This window comes from Gopherus flavomarginatus, chromosome 5, assembly GCF_025201925.1.
Source record: "Gopherus flavomarginatus isolate rGopFla2 chromosome 5, rGopFla2.mat.asm, whole genome shotgun sequence".
In the NCBI taxonomy this organism is placed as follows: domain Eukaryota; kingdom Metazoa; phylum Chordata; order Testudines; family Testudinidae; genus Gopherus; species Gopherus flavomarginatus.
In genome coordinates, this window is record NC_066621.1 from 45,478,517 (window position 1) to 45,506,387 (window position 27,871).

At 46.5% G+C, this 27,871-nt stretch overlaps 1 protein-coding gene across 1 annotated transcript; it reads right to left on the reverse strand.

The window, feature by feature from the left end:
- Nucleotides 1–4,189: 4,189 nt before the first annotated feature.
- Nucleotides 4,190–27,303, reverse strand: RNH1 (ribonuclease/angiogenin inhibitor 1). The gene is made up of 10 exons (XM_050952907.1): nucleotides 27,177–27,303; nucleotides 19,213–19,318; nucleotides 16,465–16,635; nucleotides 14,493–14,663; nucleotides 12,996–13,166; nucleotides 11,901–12,071; nucleotides 11,163–11,333; nucleotides 9,338–9,508; nucleotides 7,286–7,456; nucleotides 4,190–5,004 (listed from the first exon to the last, which is right to left on the reverse strand). Exons 2-10 carry the CDS (start codon nucleotides 19,296–19,298, stop codon nucleotides 4,917–4,919), a joined length of 1,371 nt encoding a protein of 456 aa, XP_050808864.1. The 5' UTR covers nucleotides 19,299–19,318; nucleotides 27,177–27,303; the 3' UTR covers nucleotides 4,190–4,916.
- Between the last annotated feature and the right edge of the window lie 568 nt (nucleotides 27,304–27,871).

Genomic DNA, 27,871 nt, shown 5'->3' on the forward strand with positions numbered 1-27,871 from the left:
ATCTGCTCTAATCCCTCAGACAGAGACCAACACCTACAAAATCTCCACCAAGCATTCTCAAAACTACAATACCCGCACGAGGAAATAAGGAAACAGATCAACAGAGCCAGACGTGTACCCAGAAGCCTCCTACTGCAAGACAAACCCAAGAAAGAAACCAACAGGACTCCACTGGCCATCACATACAGTCCCCAGCTAAAACCTCTCCAACGCATAATCAGGGATCTACAACCCATCCTGGACAATGATCCCACACTTTCACAGGCCTTGGGTGGCAGGCCTATCCTCACCTACAGGCAACCTGCCAACCTGAAACATATTCTCACCAGTAACTGCACACCGCACCATAGTAACTCTAGCTCAGGAACCAATCCATGCAACAAACCTCGATGCCAACTCTGCCCACATATCTACACCAGCGACACCATCACAGGACCTAACCAGATCAGCCACACCATCACCGGTTCATTCACCTGCACGTCCACCAATGTAATATACGACATCATATGCCAGCAATGCCCCTCTGCTATGTACATCAGCCAAACTGGACAGTCGCTACGGAAAAGGATAAATGGACACAAATCAGATATTAGGAATGGCAATATACAAAAACCTGTAGGAGAACACTTCAGCCTCCCTGGCCACGCTATAGCAGACCTTAAGGTGGCCATCCTGCAGCAAAAAAACTTCAGGACCAGACTTCAAAGAGAAACTGCTGAGCTTCGGTTCATCTGCAAATTTGACACCATCAGCTCAGGATTAAACAAAGACTGTGAATGGCTTGCCAATTACAAAACCAGTTTCTCCTCCCTTGGTTTTCAAACCTCAACTGCTAGAACAGGGCCCCATCCTCCCTGATTGAACTACCTCATTATCTCTAGCTTGCCTGCATATATATACACTTGCCCTTGGAAATTTCCACTACATGCATCTGATGAAGTGGGTATTCACCCACGAAAGCTCATGCTCCAAAACTTCTGTTAGTCTATAAGGTGCCACAGAACTCTTTGCTGCTTTTACAGATCCAGACTAACACGGCTACCCCTCTGATACAGCTTTGAAACTTTATTATGCAGAAGAATGTAGTTTTCCTTTATTTTTTTCATAGTTCACATTTAACACAGTACTGTATTTGCCTCTTTTTTTGGTCTCTGCTGCTGCCTGTTACTTACAGTTCCAAATGAGGTGTGTGATTGACTGAGATTCTACTGTAAAAATATCCCCTTCAATCTGATTTTGCTGCTGAGAAACTGCATCCTCCCCTCACCCCCCCCCCCCCATTGCCAACTGCACTTGAGACTTTGGGGGGTACTTCCTAAGTAAAGAGAATTTTGGCTCAAGTCCCCCCATCCCCATGTTGTGAACTAAGAAAATAAATAAAGGGCAGGAATATATGTTATAGAACTAGGACTGGCTTAATGCTCTCAGAGCTGTGATACCAAAAATCAGCAGCGTTACATGCTCCCTAATAAAGTGAATTACATTCACTCAAGCATGCCAGTAATAGTGTTTTGAGAGTCAAGTTACTATTGTAAGAAGAAAGGCAGGTGCAAGATGAAATAGTGACACCTAGTGGTTAATTTACAGGCATTATGGAGAATGGGTTTAGCCCTTGAGGGTGTCTGTCTGCTTAATGTCGAAAAAGTCTCAAAACTAATTTGCAAACAAACCCAGTCACTTTGACTATAGATCAGGATGTCCTAATGTGAGTTTGCTGGATTGACTATTTGCATCTAAAATTAAGTCAGATAAATTGTGGATGCAAATAGTCATCCACATTCTGAGTGTGGCACCATTACAAGAGCAAGGTCTGGAAGTCAAGCTGAGGTCTGCTTTAAATTCACCCAAGCAACTGCACAACCTGCACCCTCAAAACTACTGGCCCCTATAGTTAGCCAGACACCACTTCCACAGTGCCTCATATGCTATCTCCTCTCACTATCTAAACTGAGTCTGGGACCTTTCCTCTGTCCTTACATTGAATGTAGCTCCAACCAGATCTCTGCCTCAAGCACCCTCCTGTGACTAGAGTTTGTGCTGCATGCAGCCCCACAGCTCATGTCCATTTTGCCCCTCTCAAAGCAGGCCACACACATGCAAAGGGTAGGAACCCAGAGTGTGAGCATGAGGGTGCCTCCATTTTAGAGCATTTGGCCCCTATTAAAACCAAGAACTGACTAGTCTTAAGGAAGACACCCCCAAAGTTGGTCACCACACATGCACCCTGTCCTGGAACATCCTTGACATTATAGGTCAGATTCAGCCCTTGCTTGAGTAGGCTAAACTTCCACTGAAGAGGCACTTGACTCCCCTTTGCTATCAAAGGGGGTACAATCTGCACCACTGGGTAGTGTCATTCCCTAGAGGTGGGTGACACACTGCCACTCTTCCTGGGGAATGGGGACAGCAGGAAGCGTGTTTCGGTTGCAAAATTACAGACAAGGTTTTGTAACAAGTCTTCATGGTGCTGAGCATAGTCAGCCCCTTCCTTGGTTATGAGCCTTCTGGCCAGCTGTGGCTTCTCCTTGTGAAGGGAGATTGTAAGCACCATAGGCCACAAACACCTCCTACCGTTCAACAATCTCTGGAAGCCAACCTTGAATAGTTATGTTCATGAGCACTAGTGTGGAACCAAGGTGTTTAGTCAGGAAAACATTAAGGGGGAGAAATAGATTTGGGCTTCCTTCTCTCTGTAAAGGCTACTCTGCAGTTGGGCTGCATGGTCTGAAGCTTCTTTGGTTGTCTCTTGTATTTAGTTTTTTAAAATTATGTTCCTTTCCCCCACTCCAGCCCCTTTGCTGTTTGTACCAGCAGGGTTTTGAGTGCACCCTTTTGAGGGGGGTTCAACAGCACAGGAAGTTGTACTCTCCACTCAGGCAATTTATTTTTAATCCAAAAGCAAAAAATTAATTGCTTAGGGAGGTTGTGGATCATCTAGATAATACTTAGTCCTGTCATGAGTGCAGGGGGCTAGACTAGATGACCTCTTGAGGTCCCTTCCAGGCCTATGACTCTATGAAAAGATATCAAAAAGCGAAACCTAGCCTATCAAATGGGTACTAACACGTTATTTTCCACTCCAGTCTTCCACAGGACTCATTGTAAGCCCCAAGTCTTTGCTTCACACTTGTTCTTCATAGATGTTCCCTGTTGCCACTTGTTTATTGTGTACCTAGTTGATATATTTCTACTGAAATCAAGGAAGCCCAATAGTAGCATACTGGTTCTGAAGGCAGATTGGCCTTAAAGCAGTTGAAGGTAGGTTGAAGTTTAGTTTCCTTTCATCACTTGCATCAAACATACAGTACAGACCCATTTACACACAACCCGTTTACGCATAAATCCACTTAATGTGCGGTAGCACCATGCCTCCCAGCGCTCCCTATTTAACATGCAAGACTCAGTAACACACAGTACAGGAACTTACCAAGTAGCACTACAGATTTGCTCACTAACTCACGGACATAGAAAATCGACAAGAAGTGTGGAGCAGAAACATGTTGTATGTCTTTACTGCCGATGGGGGAGCGGGGGAGGGCGAAGAGGGAAGAGGCAGCAACATTAAAGCACTGCCGCGGCAAAGGACCCTGCAGCGCTTTAAGGTCCCTGCCCCCTTTTGCCCCCCCTTGGCTGTCGACAGGCAGGGTGGGGGCGCAAAGGAAGCAGCTGCCCCAGGACCGGCAATTTAAAAGGACTCAGGGCTCTGGACGCAACTATCGCAGCAGCAGCGTCTGGAGCCCCAGGCCCTTTATATCGGCACAGGAACCCCAGGCAGCGCAGACCAGGCAGCCTGGAAGGGCTGGCTGGGGGGGATGCCGACCCCTAACCCCACCCCTTCCACCCAAGGCCAGGCCCCTTTGGGGGGCCAGAGCCAACCCCACCCCATACCGGTAAATGTCCTAAATTACTTTCACCCCTGTATAGTAATGTTTTTATTAGACTATACATTTGAATTTATATTCTTGCAAAGCACTGTTAACAGACAGGCCTGCAGTATTTGGGACGCTGTGAATATGTATGTAATCCTAGATAATTATACAGGTATATATAGATATCTTAAGATGATATTTCCGCATAGCCCTCTTAACCCGCGGTCCGTTAACACACGGTCATGGCGGCTTGACTCCCACCATCCGCACGTAAAGGGTCTGTACTGTAACTTTCTGAACAAAGCAGAGAAATAATCTCATTCTTTGCAATGAAACTTTATTAGAATGACATTTCTACAGAGCTACTTTTGCCAGAACAATTCAGAGAATTTACTCACTTTCAGTTTAGCAGAAAGAGAGAGAGCGCGCATCATCATTTTTACTTGTAATAAAGAAGCTTCACAGACTTCTTTCAAGAGAAAGGAAGTCCTGGTATTAAGTGAGCACTCACTCTTACCAGCCTTGTCTAGGGGCTCCTGTCAAGGTTAGTTTTTCCCCTGGGAAAGTGACCTCTTCCAGGAACAGTGCATTACTTTCATTTATTTTAGTGTCAATATTTTTGCTTTGTTCCTGGATACTTTCCCCCAGAGACTCAGCAAAAGCACCATCTATTGAATACTAGACGTTCACCAGGTGGTTCTGCTTTTGCCAGCTCTTAAGTAGAAGGGAAACTTCTAGAAATCTCGATTGACCCATTAAATAGGTATTTTAGAGCTGCTCCTATAGGTAAAGGCCCAGCTCTTGTAGATGCCTAGTATTCTTTGCCTCGGGGACAGAGATGCTCTCATGAGCTTCTGTTTCGATACATTCATGAATCCACAGCGGGCTGCCAATTCCCTTGAGGGACATTGTTCTGCAGAGATTCCATGAATTTTTTTTTGGTAAAAACATTCTACATTGAACTGCATATATGAAGAGTTCAGATAAAGAGGCAGAAACAGGGAGAGGACAGTGCTCAGCAGATGATCCCATCTGAAACTGCACTGCTCACAAAATAATCTTCAGTCCAGGTTTGGACTCTTCCAGGACTTTCAGTTCATCATCCACTTCAGAACTCAAGTAGATGTCGTACAGACTGAAAAGAAAAAACAAACAGTCTCAGCAGGCATGCTATCAAATCAGGGTGCTGGAGAGCAAAGGCACAGTCACCTTTGAGGAGAAGACATGGCAAGAAGAAGCCAATCAGGTTTGAGCCAAAACTGCCTTATTGCCCTTTGCTATTCTACTAGTCCTGGTTCAAGACCAAAGTCCTCAGGCAGAACTATTAAACCAAGGGTAGCCTTCAGCTGTATTAAGTTGCTATCTTATATACAACTGGACTTGTTTCTGCCTAGCATGGTCTAGCTACACAATCCACTGACGCATCTGCCGCTAGGAACTGCCAGACTGAATCAGACCCATGGTCCATCTAATCCAGGGGTAGGCAAACTTTTTGGCCCAAGGGCCACATCTGGGAATAGAAACTGTATGGTAGGCCATGAATGCTCACAAAATTGGGACTCAGGTGTGGGAGGGGGTAAGGGCTCTGGTTGGGTGTGCAGGCTCCAGGGTAGGGCCAGAAATGAGGAGTTCAGGGCGTGGGCTCTGGGGTGGGGCTTGGGATGAGGGTGGGAGGGAGATCATGACTGGAGTGGGGAACTGGGGCACAAGAGGGGGTCAGGAGGTGCAGGCTCCAGGCAGCACTTACCTCAAGCCGCTCCTGGAAACAGCAGCATGTCCCATCCTCCCCCTCAGGCTCCTACATGGAGGCACAGCCAGGCAGCTCTGCACGTTGCCTGGTCCACAGGCACCACCTCTGCAGCTCCCATTGGCTGTGGTTCTTGGCCAATGGGAGCTGCGGGGGTGGCACTTGGGGTGGGGCAGCATGCTGAATGGAGCCCCCTGGCTGTCCCTATGTGTAAGAGCCAGAGAAGGGCTATGCTGCTGCTTCTGGGAGCTGTGTGGAGTGGCCCCCGACCCTGCTCCCCAGCTGGAGTGAGGCAAGCCCCAGATTCCCTCCCAAGCAGGAGTTCGAGGGCCGGAGTAAAATGGCTGCTGGGGCAGATCTGGCCCACAGGCCATAGTTTGCCCACCCCGATCTAATCCAATATTCCCCTCTCTGACAGGAGCAAGAATCAAAGGAAGTAGAATGGTGTGAGATAGTCTGCCCCCAACATAGATCTCATCCTAATCTGATAATTAGAGATGGGCTTCAGCAGTATGTTTAATGCTTCTTCCAACATTTATCAGAACTCTGGATATTCTTGTCATCTGTATAAGCATCCAATCCCCTGAGTCCTGACAAGGGCTTGGCCTCGGCCTCAATGACTACTTGTGGCAAAGAAGTTTGGTCCTTTTATGCATTGTGACATTGTTCCTAGGGAAGTGGGGGCATGGTCTGGTCAAAGAGCAGGAGATGGAATTAAAATAGCTTTGCAGCATGAAGGAGTTAAGCACAGGAAATGTCCCACTGACAAGACCTTTATGTTCTGCTATTTCAATTCTGGGGCATCCCTATGTAGTTACACAGGGGCAGCTGTCTCAGCCACACAGATTGACTAAGGGTCTGTCCATGCTACAGGTACAAGAGAAAGCGTTACTCATCTAGTTTCAGGCTAAGTCATGTCAGAAGATTTAAGGGAAAGTCAGCAAAGAGATTCTTTGGACTATGTCCCAGACAGAATGGGCTCACTTTACATAAAAACCAGTGTTTCTTCTTTCTTCCCCCGGTACCTCCTCCTACTGCAGCAGTGGTGTCTACTTGCTTGTCTCTTCCAGCACTACCTGATTTCCAAGGCTCTTCACAAGGAATAAGGATAGAAATAAAAGCCTGCCACCAAGACTCCGTTCTAGAACCCAGTCACCTGTGTCGATAAGGAGTTCATGCAAGTCCATCTAGCTGAGGGGCAGGCAAGCCAGGCGAATCCAATTACTGGGAGACCATGTGGAAGAGGAGGCTTCTGACAGGGGCCATGTTGTTGGCCACCACAGTTATTGGTTACGTGGCATGGGACACAACCCACATTGTGAGCTATTTAAAGCTGCAATGTGGACAGGGCCTTAAAAGGACCAGGCTCAAGTGTTTTTGTTGCCCTGTCACAGTTTAGTCTGGTCTCTAGGGACAAGGGCAGTAAGCCATTGTGGCAGGAGCATGGGCAAACAGGAGCATGGGCAAACAGCCTTAAAAGGGCAGGCAGCTCCTGAAACAGAGGACAGAAGTTTGCCTCCTGCAGGAAGTCATGGATTCCCACAAGACATTAAACTTCCTTAGAGCAGGCTTTGCTCGCTGCCCTGTCTCCTCTTGGAAGCCTCCATTCTCCTTTTAATTCCAAGACACCAGCACAATGCTGAGGGAACATAAAATGACCACCACTTACACAAGTTGCTGTAGTTTGCAATTTGGATGTTTCAGTGATTCACACAGCTTCTTCACACCTTCATCCTCCAGTGAATTGTTACTCAGGTCTAGCTCAGTTAGGCTTGGTTTGGAAGAGAGTATAGTGGCCAGACTCCCACAACAAGCAGCTGAGAGACTGCAGTTACCCAGCCTGCAGGGAAAGAGAGAAGCCAAAGTAAGAGAAGTACTGACTTAAGAGTCACTTTACACCTAATAGACCAGAGTTCAGACATCTCAACCAGGACTGCAGCAGGCAGCACCAACACTTGTCATTTGTCCTTCTGCCATTTCAGAGGCTGGCACATAGGATAGCTTGTGTGTTTTACATGAAGCATGTGCTCCCTCTACAGACACCAATGCTCAGGGCCTTTTGTGACTACTTGTTGTAGGCAATCCCTTCTGGCTCCAGCCACAGAAAGAGGGAGAGCACGTTGCCATCTGTTTGCAGGATTCGTCATACAAGACTTGGGGCAGTATTAGACATTCATGATTAAATTCTGTCCTCTGCTACATGGAAACACCAGGTGTAACAGAGGACAAAATCTGGCCCTTCCCAGCTAATGGATGGAAATCAAGCAAGCCTATATTAGGCTTGGTGAGTTTTGATGTTGCACAAGTGGAGGTCTCAATTGCACAAGATTAGTGTCCCCATACTTTGTTTCCATTCTTTTGTGCATACTAGTGTGATCTGTCAGTAGATAGTGTGATAGGGAACCCAAGACCTATCCAACTTGCAGACCAAACAGTCTAGTGAATCTGCTGTAGGGGGGAAAAAAATGAGTTTTTGCAGCCAGACTGAGCCATTAGGCTATTCTCTCTCCTTATTACACTGCTACAGGTGACGACCAAGCTAACGAAGACCAGACTAAACAACGTTTACAGAATATTATTACTGGGTTATTTACAGATAAAGAACAAAGGCAAATTGAAAGAGTACCTTGAAGAAGCCAAGGCTATTGGAAGGACCAGTACTTCAGTAAACACAGGAGTAGCTAAACTACGTTTATTGCACTAGAACCTTAATTAAAAGCCCACCCCTTGGGTTACTTGACACATCTATTAGCCTTGAGATTCAGATGTCACCCAGTCAAACTCATAGCCCAGTTTGCTTGGCCACCTCTGTGAGAAGGCAAATGATCTCTTGGCCCTCAATCCTTCCCATTCAGAAGCTGATTGGCTTCGGTTCTCAGCAGAAGGATCTTGAGAGACAAAGGCTTTCTAGTCTAACCTACAGGTTCTAGAAGCCATGACTAAAGCATCTATGGTAGCCACACGTGATTCCATGGCTCCTGCCCATTTGGCTTCACTGGGTGCAACTAGAGCTGCAAAGTACCATTCCAGTGTTGTGGCATTGTGTTGGGAGTACCAAGCCAGTTATTTACGCAAATTTAGTACTCAGACTTGTGGGGGTGGGGTGGGGGGGGGAGTATCACTGGCTACTGATAGTCAGATGTGGACAGTTCTGCTAATCCACACTGAAACTGACTGGCTGCTTGTTCTGGCAGGGCTGAAACAGTGTTGGATTTGCACAAGTACACAAATAAAGCAACACATACTTGTTACCCAAGTCAGGATTTGTCCTCTAGCAGTAGGACACAGGAACTGCCAGATACGGGTCATCTGACAGTGGTTAGTACCTGCTGCTTCAGAGGAAGGTGCAACAAATCCTGCAATTGGCAGGTCTGGGATAACCTGTCCCTGGGGAGATTCCTCCAGCTCCTGTTTAGTTAGTGCGGCTTATACCCCAAAGACAACACTGGAGTTAACATTTGCTAGTTATTACCAAAGGGCCAGTTTTAAGTACAAGGAAGAATCTGTGGGAAATGAGGACTTCAAAGGAGACTGTCTTCCAATGAATGCCAACAGCATTCTGTTCCCAGCCATGACTGCTATAATTAAGCATCAGTTCTCGGTTGGAACTATTTGGTATTTTGTAACTGTTTCTTTGTAGCCGCGATGCCTTATCCCCATCCACCCCCGTTCTTTATTGGGCAACCAATATATGCAAGTGGAAGAGCAATAAGTTACTTACCATAGGGACCGTAAGTTACAGCTGGGGTTCATCAGTCCTTCATGGAGAATTTCAACCCCTGCATCTCCTATCTTGTTTCCACCCATATGCAGCTCTCTCAAGGTTTGGTTTGTGGCAAGAACAGAGCTAATGCTCTTACAGCAGGCAGTTGTGAGACCACATTCCCTTATCCTGCAATGCAAAGAAAAAACCAGAACTTCAGGAGCTGAAAGACTGATTGAATGATCTAATGAATCTTCCTCTCCCATCTTTCACCTCTACGGCTGCTGACCTCTCCTGAATGCCTCACGTCCTCCCCCTCATGTTGGTGATTAGAGCCATTTAGACGGGTGGGACCACATTCCTAGTGAAGTCTGGGCCTTCTGTCCTTTGCCGTCAGTGATTAGATGAGCTATTTTAGTCACCCATGTCCTTATCCATTCCCCCAAGTCTGAGCTTCAATTGTCCTGTTGCATCACACTAAGATTATGTCTCCATCTCAAAGAATGCAAGATCTTTGCTCTTTTAAGGCACACAGCTGCATACGAGATTAGTTCACTCTGAATGGGATCACTGAGAGACATACCACCATTCATCTTCAACACAGGAGGCACCTCACCTATCTCTAGGTTTTTCTCACCCTCACATTCACCTATCCGTGTAAACAGATGAACTATGCTATCCTTTTGGCTTAGATAGCAGGAAAGGTTTATTTCACTTGTTAAACCTTCACACAAAGGGGCAGTTCTCTTCCTACCCCAGATCACGTGATGCCAGAGGACCTAGGTCTGGAAGGCTACATCAGGTAAGTAAAAAGGTGGAAAAAGGAGAAGTTCATGTAGGCAGGACCTTCTGTTGTTACACTTTGACTAAAATTGCCACCATCAGTCAGAGTACTGATTTCTTTAAACCCTTTCAAGGGGGAGCCATGTATATTTATATTGCAGCTAGCAGACAGATTTCCTTCATTGCTTAAGGTTTTATCTTTCATCAGCGAACAAATTCACTCCCTCTCCTGTACCACAGGAGAAATCCTGAAACACTTGGTGGGATTTAGAGCTTAAGCCTTCAGAGCAATAGAAAGCCATGGGAAAGCTAGGAATCCAATACACACACACACAAAAAACGCCCCCCAAAAAACAGGAAACTAGCAGACCACAACATCCAATTTGCTGTTAAAGCTGCACTGTCAAACATCTTTTTCCAAGTCACCGAATCCTTATGTCAAGTTAATGGATTATACCAGGTGTAGGCAACCTATGGCACACATGCCAAAGGTGGCACACAAGCTGATTTTCAGTGGCACTCACACTGCCTGGGTCTTGGCCACCTGTCCAGGGGGCTCTGCATTTTAATTTAATTTTAAATGAAGCTTCTTAAACATTTAAAAAAAACTTATTTATTTACATACAACAATAGTTTAGTTATATATTATAGACTTATAGAAAGAGACCGTCTAAAATACGTTAAAAATGTATGACTGGCATGCAAAACCTTAAATTAGAGTGAATAAATGAAGACTCAGCTCACCACTTCTGAAAGGCTGCTGACCCCTGGATTATACTTAATGGGTGGGTTCAAACTTGACGACGCTCAGTTTCCTAGACCTTGAAAATCTCCCCCATGACCTTTCAAAAAAAATGTTACCTAAGGATTTTAGGAGCACTAGTCCCATTGACTAGTCCTGTGGGGCCTTGCTAAGCAGAAGAACCACACCACCCTTAGAGGACCTGAATCAGTTAGGACATTTGTGTGGGCACTGTTTAGTGTAGAAGAGTTATTTGTTAATAAAAATAATAAATTAGATGGACAGTGAACATTGTAAAGGAAGCCAGCAGCAGCTTACCATAGTGCCTGGAGTTTAGCTTTTGGATCCTTCAGTCCTTGACACAGTAGCTCCATTCCTGGGTCTCCCAACCTATTACCAATCAGGCTCAGCTCTGTTAGGGACTCTTTTGTACTGAGGACCTGAGAGAGATCCTTACAGCCAGCAGGTGAGATACCACACTCCCATAACCTGAGGAACACAATAGGAATATTGGATTCTTCAAGATTTGCTTAAGACTTTGATGATGATGATCTGGGATGAATCCTATTTTTACCCAGGTCAGTAGAAATGTAGAATAGTAGAGTCTGCCTTTTGAACTCTAAGAGGCTTGTTATATGCACACACATTTACTTTACAAGTTCTTTTTGTGTAAGCAGGAGAAGACTGCTTACATCTTCCCCTTGCCTGCATTAGAGATGAAAATCTCCTTTTTTCAAAAGAAGGTAAGTTGGGTACATAGTGTTGTACAGAAACCTGAACAGAATGACTGAATATTTATTACAGCAGCGTTCTGTCATGCCCTTCTTCTGAGAATTTGATCATTTACTGACCTCACTGTGCTTTCCTGCCTATTCAGTAGTGTCCTTCACCCAACCCTCACTGAGAGAAGGGGTCTGAGGTGCACCCCTGCTTCACAAGGAATTTGTTGACTGAGAAACTCTACATATCAGGCAAGATCATGCCAGCATAATAAATACAGATGACTTGGAGGCTACCAACTTGTGCAGATTTTAAGTAGCCATTGGTGTTCCTTACCATAGCTTCTCTATTTTACAGTTGGGATTCAGCAGTCCGTGGCACAGCAGTGCTACACCTGGATCTCCAATCTTGTTCTCGCCCACAGAGAGTTCTGTCAGGGATGGCTTCCTAGCGAGAACAGAGCTGAGATCCCCACAGCTAGCAGCTGTGATACGACAGTTCTCCAGACTGTGGAGAATAGAAGAATCATATCAAAGTTCAACAGTTGCTTCTCCATAAGTCAGTGTATTAAAGGACATCTACCATCCGGAATACAATGCAGGCCAGGTCTTCAACCCGTCTGAATTGGTGCAGCTCCACTGAGTTCAGTGGAGGTTTGCCAGCTGAGGATCTGGTCCATTATTCCCCCAGAAGAAACAGTTTGCATCACCCTTCCTTCAGGGCACTATGGTGCTCATTAAACCCACATACCATGTATGTAACCGATAGAGGCCCAGACAAATCACCTCTTTATGTTGAGGATCCCTCTTTAAGTCCTGGGGACAGATAGAGCCAGGGGAGTCCCTGAGACCATAACTCCATTAGAACCATGCTGGGATGCTGCACTCATGGCTGCTGCAGACATACTGGGCCTCCACATGGCTTCCAGCGGATGATATACACTGATTCTGCAGCCTATACTGCTCTTAGAACAGGAGTGCTCTGCAGATCGAGATGGGAGCAGGAAACTCAGATCTTGCACCAAACGGTTTCCATGGACTTTACCCCAGGCAAGGGGTGTATTGCAGCACACCATTTTGAAGAGCTGCGCACTTTGTTATTCTGACCTAGTTGGATAGTAACTGGCGGGAGACTAGCTAGAGCTGGGGAATAGTAGCTTCCCCTCCCCACTCCCACATAGGAGCCATCGGACATTTTCTTTGGAAGTCTGGTCCACAGTGACCCCACTGGCATTACCATGCAGTGACGAGTGAAAGCCAGCTCCCTGAATCAAGCGCCAAGCAGTATTTACGCCAGGAGAGCTTTTGCAATTTTCATGGCAGAGATGTACCTGGACAAGCCACAGAATTTCTTAAGTATTCCTGGCAGTGAGAGAGTGGGGTGTCTCTGTAAGAGCAGCGTTAGAACTGGAGAGAACTAGCTGTTACTTACTGTAGTGACTGTAAGTTGCAGTTGGGATCCATCAATCCCTGACACAGCACTTTTACTGCTGCATCTCCCAGTTTGTTGTTACTTATGTTGAGCACTCTCAGGGAAGGCTTTGTGCGCAGAGCAGAGCAGAGCATCTCACAGTTGTCAGGTGAGAGTTCACAATATTCTAACCTGCAAAAAAAAAAAAAAGAAACCAGAGCAAAATAGTCTTCATCCTACCACTCAGCTCACTTATGTCAGCAGCGTGGAGGACTTGTCCACAGACCAGACAGGAAAACAGAGAAGAGAGTTTACCATTCAGCTAGTTACATATACAGATTGTTCATGGGGGAAGTCCCCAAACCTCAGCTACTAACTTAATAGCACTTCCATGCTATTGCCAGGGGGCTTCAGTCAGTTTGATCTGAAAGCATCACCAGATGGGGTAGCTGCTCAATTTCAATAGTAAGCCTTTCATAAGATTGCATGCAGATTTGCTGACAACCACTGTTTAATTCTTGAATTATAAGAGAACATACAACCACCACTGCTATGTCTTTCTAAAGGAGGAGAAGCGTTAGTTTCTCCAACTGCTAACCTTTAGTAGAATCAGATCAGAAACCAGACAGACAGTCTGAGAGACCAGAATCAAAAGCAATAAACTGATCAGCAGCACTCCTGCTGGTCGTGGAACAAGTTTGTGCTCCCTGTTCTTGAGTGGGGTTTGATCAAAGAACATCCAGGTCATTCTACACTGATAGGCGCCTACCACTATTTATTAAGTAACGTCAGAGGATTGTTTGCAGTGGACAAGAGTCTAAAGTGCTGTGTAAATGGCATGCAGCTAATCTCTACCCACTTCACCCTCCCTATAATATGGCTATGGGAAGAGCCAGACTAACCATCCATAACTTTGTGAGAAGTAGATGGGTAAACTGGAGGACAAAGGGTGGTAGTCTGTCCTTTTGAGGAAGGAAGCAGCAAATTCTTCATGCCCAGTTAATTCCTGGCCTCTGCTAAACAAGGGTCTCAGTCAAAGGTGGTTTTGATATGGAGACCTATCCATTGGTAATTGGATTAAAACCACCAATTTGTCTGAATGACCAAACTATGCTCCACGGAACATATCCCGAAGATCCAATGAATGCAACACTGAGAACCATACAGCAGGTGGCTGGGAAATAAAGTGATCAACAAAAATTTGGAGCACTGCTGAAACCACTCAACCTACCAATGAGAATAGCTTTTTGTCACTACCAATCTGGGCTATACTGAGGTGGTCAGACTAGAGACCAGTCCACAACATTACAAGGCCTTGGGACCATCCAATCCCCACTAAAATGGTTTATCAGGTATTTCCCCCCTGTGGATATTCACTTTTTTTGCAGCTGGAGGCAAATTTACTGCTGGTTACAAGAGATGACAAAACGCCACTCCCAAACTACCCATCCACCTGAGTTTTGTCTAGCACCTTGTCAAGCACCCATGAAAGAACCAAGGAGGCCAGTGATTACTTACTGTAACTTCTGTAGCTTGCAGTTGGGATCCATCAACCCTTCACACAGCACTTTCACACCTGAAGTTCCTAGCTTGTTATCACCCAGATGCAGCTCTGTCAGCGTTGGTTTTGCACTCAGAACAGAACGGAAATGCTTACAGCTGGCATCTGTTAGATTGCAGTTCTGCAGCCTGAGGGAGAAAAGAAACCGGCCTATGAGGAACAGAGTTCCTCAGAATTCCCCATGTTCTCCGCGGAGACTGGTGTATCCTCCAGTATTTGGCTTCATAATCCATTGTAGTGCTGCAGTGTATTATGCTTCAGTGCCTTTACAAAGCATCTGCAATTCTACCAAAATTATGATATGCCAAGCTAAATTCTGTGGTAAGACCAGACCCAACAATCTCTGCCTCAGGAAAAAAATTTTATCAGCTAGTTTTAGAGTTGCAGTAACAAGGGGCTTCCATGTTTTTTCAAATAACTACTTGTACAGCCGCCATAGCAAAGAAGAGAATTTCTCCCATTAAATAACAACAATATTCCAATGTATTTATGCAGCAAGGTTGTTCTACATAGAACAAGTCTAAGCCAACAAAAGGCTATTCCCAGATAGAAAATAAGGAAGTTTTACCTTTGACTCCCTAGAGTGAGGGCACAGTAGTCAAAAAATAAAAATCTAAGCCAAATATTGGCTTACATCCCCCATTGCTGTGTAGGCGTTACACTGTGGAGGAGGGCATGTCTAACTACTGTATCCTGCAGGATATACCTGCTCTCAGTGGCGGCAGAGGACTGATAAAGGTCTCTCTCCAGTGCTGTTTCTGGTAGGAGTGATTGCATGACAGCTGCAACATTACCAGGAAGGGGAGTTGATTTAAATCACTCAGAGGAGCCAACAACATGTACAACATCTCAATGGAGTTCTGCCTGGAAGGTTGCTTATTAAAAAAGTTCGATGTTTCTGATTTCATCTTTAAACACATAGCCCTAGGTAAACAGTGGATGTTTAACATGCACTGAACTGCCCACAAAGAACCCCCCAGCCCCACACACACACACACACACACACACACACACAAAAGGAGAAAAGCCACCACCCCCACCTCCAACCAACCTAGCTTAGGAGAGAAGCTAATGAATTTGTGATTGGCACTCTTGAGAAACTTGAGGTTTAAAAAGAAACTATTTGAAATGTGACTCAATAACTAGTGTTCCATTCTCCTGGGGAAAAGTATTAGATCCACTTATTCCAAGGCCTATATTAAAAACAAGGTGTCTAATGTACTTAAAAAAAAAAAAACTGCAGGCGAGGGGAGCCAAAATATTGCTCTTCTCACTAGAGGACATGTGAAGTTTGAAGCCTACAGAACTGTGGAGGGACCAAAAGTCAGCCTTGTAACAGTCCCCCCCACGCTAAACTCTGGGGAAGCTGCCAGCTGTCTAGACCTTATCTTGGTCTTTGAAGTGCCAAGATCCATTTATGTAGTATAGTCTTGGTGGCAAACAAGTGAGCAGAACAGATTAAAACCCCAACTATATGTAGCTATTGAAAGAGTTCTCTTTGAAGACTGGAGGTGGTGGTATTTGGGAGGTGTTAAAAGCTGCTATAGACAACTGGTTCTTGCTCTTCCTTGAGCTGCCCTGGGCAAATAATCAGAGAGCTGGGAAAAGTCAGCCATTTCTAGTCCAGTGAGGGATCAGATTCTTCCAGTCATTACTCAGGAAGTGTTTGAAGTTGCATCAGGTTTACTTTCCCTACCAATAAACAAGAAGCAATTTGTTAGAATTCAGGGTTTTCTGAGGCGTTTACAGAGTACAGTAAATATAAGGCTAGATCCTCAGCTGGAATAAATGGGCATAGCTCCACTGAACGAAGTAGAGATGCATCAGCTGAGGTAAATAATGATCTGGCCCCAAGGGTTGAGTTACTCAATGCGCTGATAAAGACCAATAAGCGTTCTAGTGCAACACAACCACCAGGCTGAGATTTACCAGAGTTTCTGTAAGTTGCAGCTTGGAGTCAGCAACCCTTTACACAGCAGTTCCGCTCCCGAGTCTCCCAATTCATTGTTATTCAGTGTTAGCTCCGTCAGGATCTGGTTTGAACCGAGGACAGAGCCAATATCCTTACAGTGACTAGCAGAGAGACTGCAATCATCCAGCCTGCAGGGAAGACAGATGGCATTAGTCCTAACAATTCATTTTGCTTACCTCAATGACTGAAGAATTCCCCATCAGAGATGTATTTATTAAACAAGATAATGGGTTATTTAGACCCTAAGTCAGTCCCTGGAGTGTATCACTGCAAATCCACATGCAGGCAGACAAAACCCACTCAACTCCCCAGGCTTGGCAGGAGACAGGATTCTCTTGCACTACTGGGGCTCTACTACTGTAGAAGTGGAAATGAGATTTTGCCAGAGAGAGACTGAATGGAACTCCTCCATCTGTGCTGCTTAGAAGACGGCATGTGCCCCAAACCCTCTCTCTAGCCAACAGAGCTTTAACCCTGGGCTGCAGTTAAGTTGAGTTTCTTCACCACCAAGTTAGCCAGTTCATCAGGCAGCAGGAGTGCAACTGAATCCAAAGGTCCAGAGGGCAATGTATAAGCTTTTAGGCAGACTGTGTAGTGACACCAAATGAACTGGTCTTCTGCCAGGCTTTCCAGTCAGAGAGAGACTTCCAAGACATCTGCTCTGGCATGCATAGCTCATATGGCACATCCTTGTTGCCTTCCTGGCAATTATCAGCTGCTGTCACCTTCTCAGTTGCTAGGCCTTGGGCAGCCAAGTCTCTGCTCAGAATGCAGTTCTAATCACTGGCACACAGCTCAGGTTCCCTCGAGGCATCCCATTCCCAGAGGAGGACTCAGACAGTCAGAGCTAGTTCCACATAAACTCACACATAGAAGGCCCATGCAATCTTTCCTACCCAACCCAAAGGAAGTCGCCCTCCATCTGCTACTCCTTCCCCACTAGCTTCATAGTCATTTTGCCCACCCAGAGGAGCGAGAGGTCAGCCCAGGAGTGCAGATTCCCAGCAAGAGGAGGTGGAGCAGTGTGGAACCAACTCTTTCTAGCACTCCCTAACTCCCAGCAGAGCACTCGCTAGCTGACTTGGCTAAAATTGAAGTTATATATTCTTGGTGGCTGCCGGGACATGTAGGATTAAAAGTGAAAGGGACAGAGAGACTTTCCACCTGTTAAAATGCTGGTCAATTTATAGCATTTGGTAAGACTGGTCATGAAATGCCATAGGGGAGGAGTTTGACTGGCACTCCCATCAAGGGGCACTATTTTAGCCTAAAACCCACCTTTCTGGATGGAAAGAAGATAGAGACACCAACCCCCTGCAAATAAACATTCTGCCAAGGAAGACAGGAACACCAGAACAGTGGCAACATATTTAAATAGTCTTTGAAGACATCACTACTTTGGTGTTTTTGATCTATGCTGAATCTGAATCCAGACTGAGTTCATACCAAGGAGTAGGTTTCTTTAGATAAGCATGTCCTCATGAGCGTCCTACATAGGATGAGCAGAATCCTTCCATCATGAGCAAGTCTGCAGTATCACATAGCAACAATACTGCAGTTTATATTGTCCCTGAAATGCAGTAAATGTTCTGTCCCCTTCCCCTCCCCCCACCCCAAAATCTTGTAGACGCCTCCCTCCACCCTTTAGGACAGGGGCTCTCAACTTTTTTCTTTCTGAGCTCCCCCCCAGCATGCTATAAAAACTCCCCAGCCCACCTGTAACAACTGTTTTTCTGCATATAAAAGCCAGGGCCAGCATAAGGGGCTGGCAAGCAGGGCAACTGCCCAAGGCCCCATACCACAGGGGGTCCACAAAGCTAAGTTGCTCAGGCTTCAGCCTCAGGTGGCGGGGCTCGAAGCCAGGGCCAGCTCCAGGGTTTTTGCCGCCCCAAGTAGCAAAAAGGGAGAAAGAAAAAAAAAAAGCCATGATCACGATCTGCAGCTCTACTGCTGCCGCTTCAGTCTTCGGTGGCAAGCTGGTCCTTCGCTCTGAGAGGGAGCGAGGGACCTGCCGCCAAATTGCCACCAAAGACTCGAACGTGCCACCCCTCAGTGTTGGCCGCCCCAACCTTCTGCTTGCTGGGCTGGTGCCTGGAGCCATCCCTGCTTGGGCCCTGGGCTTCAGCCCCATGTGATGGGCAGGGCCGCCCAGAGGATTCAGGGGGTCTGGGCCAGGGCAGGGTCTTCGGTGGCAATTCAGCGGCAGGTCCCTCTCAGAGGGAAGGACCCGCCGTTGAATTGCCGCCGAAGAATGAAGCGACAGTAACAGAGCAGCCTAGAGTGCTGCTGATCGCAGCTTCCCCCCCTACTCCCACCACCACTTGCAGCACTTGTACTCACCAGGCGGTGCTCTGACAGCACTTCCGCGGCAGGTCCTTCACTTGCTCTGAGTCTTCCGCTGCACTGAAGGACCCGCCGCTGAAGACCTGGAGCAAGGGAAGGGCCTGCTGCGGAAGTGCCGCCGAAAACCCGGAGGGGCTCATGGGGCCTGGGGCAAATTGCCCCATTTGCCCTCCCCCGGGCAGCCCTGGTGGTGGGGGTTTGGCTTTCTACTCTGGGTCCGAGCAAGTCTAATGCTGGCCCTGCTTGGCGGACCTGAAACCTGCTCGCAGCCCCTGGACCCTTGGTTGAGAACCATTGCTTTAGGAAACTATTCAGCTTAGTTGCTATATGGTCTCTTCTAGGGGAAAAAAACCTGGTATTACCTGACAGTTTTGCTTGTGTTCATGGAAGATTTAAGCTCTGTCCATCTAGACGCACTCATCTCTTCACACTGGATGTCAAGGTCCATTTTAAATGCTGATGCAAGACCTGAAGATTTAACAAAATGACCATGAGTAATTTCTGAAGCAGAACAACAAACCCAGCATTCCCTCTTCAAACCCAACCAGTTATGCTTGGGCAGCTGGATTTATAACCCTCTGAGCCACAAGTTACAGTTGTGCAACTTTCTCTCTTTACACATGGCCTATGTTGAAAGGTTACAGACACTAATTCCACATTTGCAATGTTGAGATAGATCAGGTAGTGGCCAGACTAACCCAACAGAGGCCCCATCTGGTGGCTGGATGGTATGTGCATCCTACAGAGTTATTGCAAAAGTCAGCCAAGACCCTTGTGGTTTTTAGGCAACTGTTCGACCCCATGAGAAGGGAGGGAGACTCTTTTTGGCTATGTGACAGTGTGCATTTTCCAAAGGGAATGGGGACCATTCTTGTAAATATTGCACTGGTGTCTGAATGGCACAGTACATGTGGGTACTTCAGGGAGAGCATGGGAAGTCTGATATGAGTCTAGGACCTAGTGATCTCTCCTAAGAGTACACATGGAGAGGAGGAGAGTCATGAGAATGGACAGGTTCCATTTTAACAAAAATCTCTCAGTAAAAAACCAGATTACTGGAGAGCAAAGTTCATGGGGCTGGAAGGATCCAGCACCATTCAGTCATGAATCAGACTCCCTCCAGTTCACCTGGTGCAGAGTGCAGAGCTACAAGCAGTGGGAGACATTCAGATGGCAGACTCCACTGTGCATGCTCCAGGGGGCATTTTGTCACTTTTAACCTACCACCCCCCTTCCTGCACCGTTAGCAAAAGTAGGTACCACACAGAGCAGAGGCAGTGTTTGAATTGTTTGCATGAACCAGGATATGGCAACACTGTAGCACTAGAAAGGTAATACACACCAGTAAGTGGCCGGGCATGTTTTTTTGTGGTTTCTGTATTTTTATGTTCAGCCATCGGTGTCAGCCCCAAAACAGCAATTTTGAGTTACAAGCATCTGAAAAGCACATTTTTTCCCCCATAATCATATTATAAGTGTAAGTTATGATGTATATGCAGTAAACCTGTATTACAGGTCAGAGGGGTTCCACAGTCTTTATTCACAATACTTTACAATAGGTAAAAATATGCCAAAACAAATAGCTAAGCCTAAACCCATAAATCTTGCAGCTTAACAGTCTGATCCTACAAACACTTACTACTCTGGAAAGTACCACTGTACTATCTGGGGCTAAATTTGGCTAGCTTGTTACTCTGCACAGTGTGTAAGTGACTACACAATTGGACTGCAGTGCAGAGTGGGTGACAATGCCCTCATTCTGATTGGTTAGTGGAGGTGACTATACACAATGCAATGATGAATCAGACCCATAGAAGTCTAATCTACACTAGCAAAGAAGGGTGTTTTTTTTAAGAGTTAAACATTATCTGAAACACCACTTCAGCTGTGTCCACACCAGGCACGATCACTTTTCAAATCATGTTCACTAGCTGTGGTCTACTCGAAGTGGAGATACAGTCAGTGAGCAACTAACATGTTTTTGAAGGTGTTAAACTGGATCTACTCTAGGTGCCAAGTGGTATTTCAAGTCATGTTACCTAGGTCAAGTTCATTAACATTTTCCTCCTACACTGCCCCAAACCAGAGTGGAATAGTCAGGAACAAGCACTGCGCACAGCATACTTCTAATTCTGTCCTTCCCGCATCCTTTTTTCTAACATAGGGCTTGTCTACATCAGAAAGTTGCAGCGCTGGTGAGGGAGTTACAGCGCTGCAACTTAGGAGGTGTACACATCTGCAGGGCACCACCAGCGCTGCAACTCCGTTTGCAGCGCTGGCCGTACTCCCGTTTTGTCTCGGGTGTAGAGGATCCAGCGCTGGTGATCCAGCGCTGGTAATCAAATATAGACACTTACCAGCGCTTTTCTTGACCTCCGTGGAATAAGCAGGTATCCCAGCATACCTGAGGAAGCCTCTGGTAATCAAGCTGGTCTCCTTCCCCGGTTTGCTCTCGCGTTCCCCGAACCCCGAGCAAGCAGGTCTCCTTCCCTGAGGTTTGCTGGGTGGTTCCGGGAACGCGAGAGCAAACCGGGAAAGGAGACCAGCTTCGCCGCGGTTTGCTCTCGCGTTCCCCGAACCCCGAGCAAGCAGGTCTCCTTCCCTGAGGTTTGCTGGGTGGTTCCGGGAACGCGAGAGCAAACCGGGAAAGGAGACCAGCTTCGCCGCGGTTTGCTCTCGCGTTTCCCGGAACCACCCTGCAAACCGCAGGGAAGGAGACCTGCTTGTTCGGGGAACGCGAGAGCAAACCGCGGCGAAGCTGGTCTCCTTTCCCGGGTTTGCTCTCGCGTTCCCCGAACCACCCAGCAAACCGCAGGGAAGGAGACCTGCTTGTTCGGGGGTTCGGGGAACGAGAGAGCAAACCGGGAAAGGAGACCAGCTTCGCCGCGGTTTGCTCTCGCGTTCCCCGAACCTCCCTTGAAGCCGCCCAACAGCGCTGCAGTGTGGCCACATCTAACACCACTTGCAGCGCTGGTTGCTGTAAGTGTGGCCACTCTGCAGCGCTGGCCCTATACAGCTGTACTAATACAGCTGTAACAACCAGCGCTGCAAAATTTTAGATGTAGACATGGCCATAATGAAAGATGGAGAGACGACGTTATGGATCCCAAATAAAGGGGAGTTTTTCCATAGAGGCAAGGCTGGTAACAATGCAGTCCCCCAGAGACAGGCTGCTAGCACATGAAGTATGGTATACAACAGGGAAGTCCTACTGGAAAGCATAAATAATCCCTCTACTCCAATATGAGAAGATGGGAGTATGCTGTTCTAAATCTAGCATACAGTTCCCAGCATCTCTGCGTTACAGGTAAACGCTACAGTACATAGACTCATGTTCTTAAAGCTCATTCAGAAGGAGCAGACACAGCTAGTCCCACAGCTGACACAGAATGGTAGAGCTCCCCTAGTGTCAATTGAGGTATAATCATTAATACCAACTGAGGCTATGACTTGTACTGACTAACATTAACAGCCAGATTTATCACACATTGCATAGTATTCACCCACTCTCCCAAAACAAGCAGCCAAAAGCAGCAGCAGCAGCTTTTTTTTTTTTTTTTTGGAGGGGGGGGTGTGTTAGCTTTTTATTGTGTAAACTACAGGGATTTTAGTTTTTAGAGGCCTGTGACCCATCTCATTGCCATAATATCAGAATCTAGTTAGTCAAAGGGATTAAGTTATTGTGTACAAAACAAAAAATTATCAGCTATCCCAAAACATTAAAAATGTTAAGTGGAGAAATACATTATAGAAACATACAATCTATAAAATAGAATCATCATAATAGAGCAAAACCTTCCCTGATTCCCCATCCACCTTCTCTGTGAGCTCAGAGATTCACTCAGCCACTTTTCCACCTCCATACCTTCCTTTGAATCCAAACAGAGCCAAAGAGGCCTAGGCCAGAGCAGCTGTATTTATTGCTCCCGCCCCGCCCCTTGGCTTTTTCAAGAACCTGCCCTACTTAGCATGCTCATCCTTCTTGGGCTCCATTATAAAGGGCATGTGATTAAGGTATTCTTCTCCCCTGTGCCGTGTTATAGTGGAAGATGTGGGCAATTAGCTGTCTTTCTTTACAATAAACTCTTAATACTAGAGTACAGCTGATACCATACAAGTCTTGTTTTAGTTTCTTTGTGGGGGAATTAGTCATTTGTTCCTCCCTTTAGTAAGGGGAAGAAGGATTCTGATGTGTTGGGGAAAGGTGTTTGAGTTCCTCTCTCCAGCTAATAATCAGTGCTATTTATGGCCCAGCAATGAGTGCTCTGTGAGATCCCTGTGGCCCCTAGGGAGCTCACTGTGGAAGCATGGCTTAGCTGGGGAGCTAAAAATCCAAAGTAATTCCCTAACAGGTTCTTCCCTTACCTCCTCCTGTCACTTTACATTTCTCTTCCCACTTGCTCCCCAACCCATATTATCTTTGACCTTTATTCTTCCCTGTGGGGAAATGAAAAGTAATAGTGCCCTCCCTTCTCTTTCTTCCTCTGCATATCTACCTGATGAATTCTCTCAAACTAACATGCTCTGCCACTTCTCTGATCTACCTGTACTTGTTTTGTTCAATGGCTAGTCTCTTTCTCCTCCTAGGACTGTTATCCCTTCTCTGCTTACCCAGAGACACAGAAAGGTCAGGCATGACATGACGGTGAAGCACTCTTTGGGCCTCACTTCCAGAGGTGCTGAACATCTGTAGCTCCAACTGGCGAGACAGGTGCTCAGCACTTGTGAAAGCTAGGCCCTAGATGGTTGAATCCTGTTGCTCCTGCCTGCCCAACAGGAAAGTTAGGAGCCTAAATACCTTTGTGGGTATGAGCCAAAGTGCTCTGTCCAGGAGCAGGTTAAAAGATGGTTCTCTGCTGTTAGTGGATACTGCCTTGCACCTATTACCTGTTTTTTCTCTTCTATCCTATCTCTTATCTTAGCTACAGGGGATGATTTAGGGGCCTAAGCCTCATGCTTGAAATACCTACACTCCCTGTTCAGCAGAAGTGACTCAGCCACTCTGTCTTCAGAGGTTGAGCAACTGAACTCCATGCAGATTGTCTCTCAAAGTGAGGTTCTGCCTGCTACCTACAAGCACTGAAAAGCCCAGGCACTTTTCCATGAGAGAAAGGGGCTGTCCTCATGTCCCTTGTGAAAACTCCAGCGCTGTGGTGGAAACACTTAAGCAATCTCCTGTGTATATGACTACAAGGCACTAGTCATGCTAAGTCACCAACTGTTCTCCTCCCTTCCCCCACCCCCTTTTCCCTTTCTATGCTTTGTTCTATTGCCTTCAATCCTTTTCCCTCCATCTGCCTTGGTTCCTCTTGGTAAGTGCCACCAACCTGTTCCTCCCTATATGGTTCTAGTCTCCTGCCTTCAGTGTGAGAGCTCCACTCTTGGGATTTCTGCACCATTGGGAATATTCCTACACTAGCTCTTCCTGCACTCTGAGATCCTGGTGATGGGGCACTGCCTGATAGACAGGAATAGGCCCCTATCAATTCTCCAGATTCCCTGGTCTCCAAGCAGAGTGGAGGATCATCCCTCAACATGGGAGCTCAGAGGGGGGAGCCCTCATAGGACAGGTGGAGCAATTGTAGGAGTGACCTAGACTAAGTAAGATATTTTTTATTAACTATTCTTCTGTTTTATCCCTTTTTTGACTGTCTAGTTGCTCCTCTCCCATCACACAATTTGTTGCAGTCTTTCCCCTTTGCTCTCCAGCCTCTGCTCCTTTTCCCTCAGTGTGTGTACGTCAGGAGTTGGTTGTTTTTCACTCTAAGAGTAGGGAGTCAATTATTTTTATTCTCTACAAATAAGTGCAGCCACCTAACACAGGAAGCGGAGGGGTGGGAGGTCAGATCCAAGGTATAGCAGCAATCTTCAGTTTCCCCTGCACAAACAGGGATCTCTGCTCTCTCGAGCTGTGTGATTCCTTTGCTTCCTACCTGTTACCCAGGCCCCATGTTGCCTCTATACAGGCAGCAATAGCTCTGAGCATCAAGCCAGCCCCACTCACCTTCCTGTCCTCAAAGGCCTGTCACCAAACTATCCAGGAACAGCATCTTCCCCCCCCACTGCGTATCCCAGCACCCTTCTGAAGGTGGTCTGTTATGCCCAGCTCCCCTGGAGATGCCACTACATGAGCAGGATCAGCAGGGAGAAGACCTCAGACTCCAGAACTCAGGAGACCTACCCTTCACCATTGTCCACCCACCTGGTACCTCCTCCTGATCTTTGCTTCAGAGCTCTTACTGCTCTAATGCCTGGGCCTCTCTCTCTCGGAGCTAAGTATTGTTGTGATTGCCATTCATATATTCCCTTCGTTACCACTCCGGCCAAGCCAATGTAATCATGCCACCTGTTCTTGCCTGCCTTCACACTCTTCTCCCTCCAGGCCCTTTCCTCATCACCCCATCTCTCTTCCTCTCCTATGCTGCATTGCCTAAATAGGGACAGACAACAGCAAGTGGAAGAAAAGGAGAGTTTAAAAGCTCTCACAATAATTGAAGTCTGTAGGAGCAAGTTCTCAGCTGTTTTAAATAGGTGCGGTTCTACTAACTGAAACTGTTTTACCCATTTACACAGTAGAAAATTTGGCTGTTTATAGCCATGAAATTTACAAAAAAGCTAACTTACACAGCATCGCATTAAACCCAAAGCAAACATGTAATCTTGTAGTAACCTTTGTCTGTTTTCCCCAAAGCCCAGACTCCTTTGTGATCACTTGTCATGTTAAAAAGCTTATGATTAAGTTCTGGTTCAGGTCTGGGACACTGTCACTGAATTGTTCAAGAAATTACTGTGGGATCTTGTATAAATACTACCTTAATAAAATCCTGTAGATTGCTGCCTCATATCTAGGGTTATGCAGCTTAAATAAATACCTACATCCAGTAGGCAAATGTTGTAAAATACTACACAAAGCAGTTTTGAGAGGATGCCTATGCAGAGAGTGCATGACTTAGCTGACAACGTGCAACGAAAATGCCCAATACAAACTTTCTGAAAAGAAAAGTATTGCAGGACCCACAAAAGGAGAACAGAAAGCTCAGTTACAAAGGGTGTAAAACAATGTGCAGCCACAGCCTCAACACTGCCAATAATTCAATATAACAAAAGGGGCTTTTATTGCATATGCATACTAACTTAAAGGCTAAAAAGCCACAGTCTACAAAGATCAGCCAGAACGGGGGGGGGGAGACGGGAGGGGAGGAGCAGGAAAGAGAGGCTCAAAAAGTATTTGGGGAAAGGGATGGAGGGAAAACTGAAAAGGCTTATTTTTTAAATATTAGGTGAAAGCTTAACTATGAGCAGCTGATTCTGCAGCTATGTCAGGGTATTCAAATAAACTGGAACAGTATCAGGAGTATATAGAATCTACATATCCAGCACAGACCACCACAGCAAAGGTCCAATTATTGCTGTTGTGATCAGCAAGTCCCTGGTGGCAAGCACGTTTCTCAACACTAAGGTGTCTGAGGAAGGCACTGCAGGTCTTGTTATTCACTTGTACCAGGGTCCTCAACAGATCCTTCTCAGGACCAAATGCTAGAAGGTTAGTGTGGAATCAAACAGCGATTCACGCCTTAAAAAACAAACTCACTTCAAGAATGAGCACGGGAGAGAAACCTATACAGAAGAGACTAAAAGAAGTCCCTGTGCTCTGAGGATGAAAAGCAGGAGGTGGTTCAGGGATTTACTGGGGTTCAGAATGCTTTGAAACACTTCCGTTTAGTATCCCTGACCATCTGGGAGTCACCACGTTTTAGGCCTGACAGCGTGGTAACCCATCCCAACAGCAAACGGAGTCAAAGATAGGTGCGTTAAAAATACAGTGGAATAACTAGACACAATGCTTAATTTGTAATGAAAGAGGTGCTGCCGCTCACACAATATTTTTACTTTCATAACTGACACAGCAAGCCTAGAAGTGCTGGGGCTATGAACTACCAAGCCTAGAGGTGCAGGGGCTCAGCCCTGGCAAATATTAAGCTCTGATTAGATACCAGCATTTCAGATAAAACGCACCCGTAAGCGGCTTGGATTCCCGTGAATTCGGTGTAATTTTCCTAACCAATCTGGACAAGAAACGAAGCGTCACCACCCACCCCCCTTTTGCACTTCAGTCCTGAAATCACATTGCCAACTGTGCATTCAAGAGACAGATTTTCCCCAACAACCCCTAGCAGCATTTGCAAAACCCAGGCTCAGTTAAAGTATGTCTACGCCTGCAAATAAAACTCCTGCCAGACGCCTGCTCTGTGGTTAACAGGCATAAAGCTAGTTTGATAAGAGCATTTAGCAGAAAGAGAGAGAGAGGAAAAGATCCTGTTCCTACCAGATTCTCTGGCTCGGCCGAAGAGAGAAGCGGAATTGCTGTTCTGCTGGAGACACCCCTGCCCTGGCTGCCACAGACCCCTCCTCCTGCCTACTATAGCTGCTTGTAAGTGGTGGAGAGCAGTCAAGTGCCTTACAGAGCCGCTCCCCCAGGGAGGGTGAGTGGGAAGGGAAGGGAAGCGAAGCGCAGCGCAGCGCAGCTGGCTCTGGCTGAAGAGCTCTCCCGGCAGCTCTAGCTGGGCCCTGTTCAGGCTTGCCCACTGCCTCACATTAGCAAGTGGGGTTTTCCTAGTAACGGCGTCCCTCACCCGCTTAATGTCAGTGCAATCGATTGACGCATGACAATGGCTCAGAGAGAGGCATCATGACACACTCTTAAAGGAACAGGCTGATAGAGCCATTGCAGTACATGATTCCTGTATGGCACAGATTAGCTGCATGCTTGTCTGTCCCTTCTGCCCCCTTCGCTCTCCTGTCTCCTAATCCTTCCTCGACGTCTGCTACCCATCTTCTAGCGCCTGACTTACTAAAGAACTCATACAGAGATAAACAGGCAACCCTTTAGCCTCTCTCAGAGTTTCAGTGGTAAGTGCACCTATCTTCTCCCTCCATCTCCGTCATCCCTCAGGGGCACCCACTTAAAGTTTCCAGCATGTCACCTCTCTTGAGCAGAGATCTGGATCTCTCTCCCTCCTT

Excerpts from the sequence above, each read along its gene's own strand:
- RNH1 (XM_050952907.1), bottom strand. The coding sequence starts at position 19,298 with ATGGACCTTGACATCCAGTGTGAAGAGATGAGTGCGTCTAGATGGACA. Across the intron at positions 12,072-12,995 it reads TGCAACTTACAGTCACTACA|TCTGGAGAACTGTCGTATCA; the intron begins GTAAGTAACAGC and ends TATTCTCCACAG. Across the intron at positions 5,005-7,285 it reads TGCAAACTACAGCAACTTGT|TCTGTACGACATCTACTTGA; the intron begins GTAAGTGGTGGT and ends TTTTCTTTTCAG.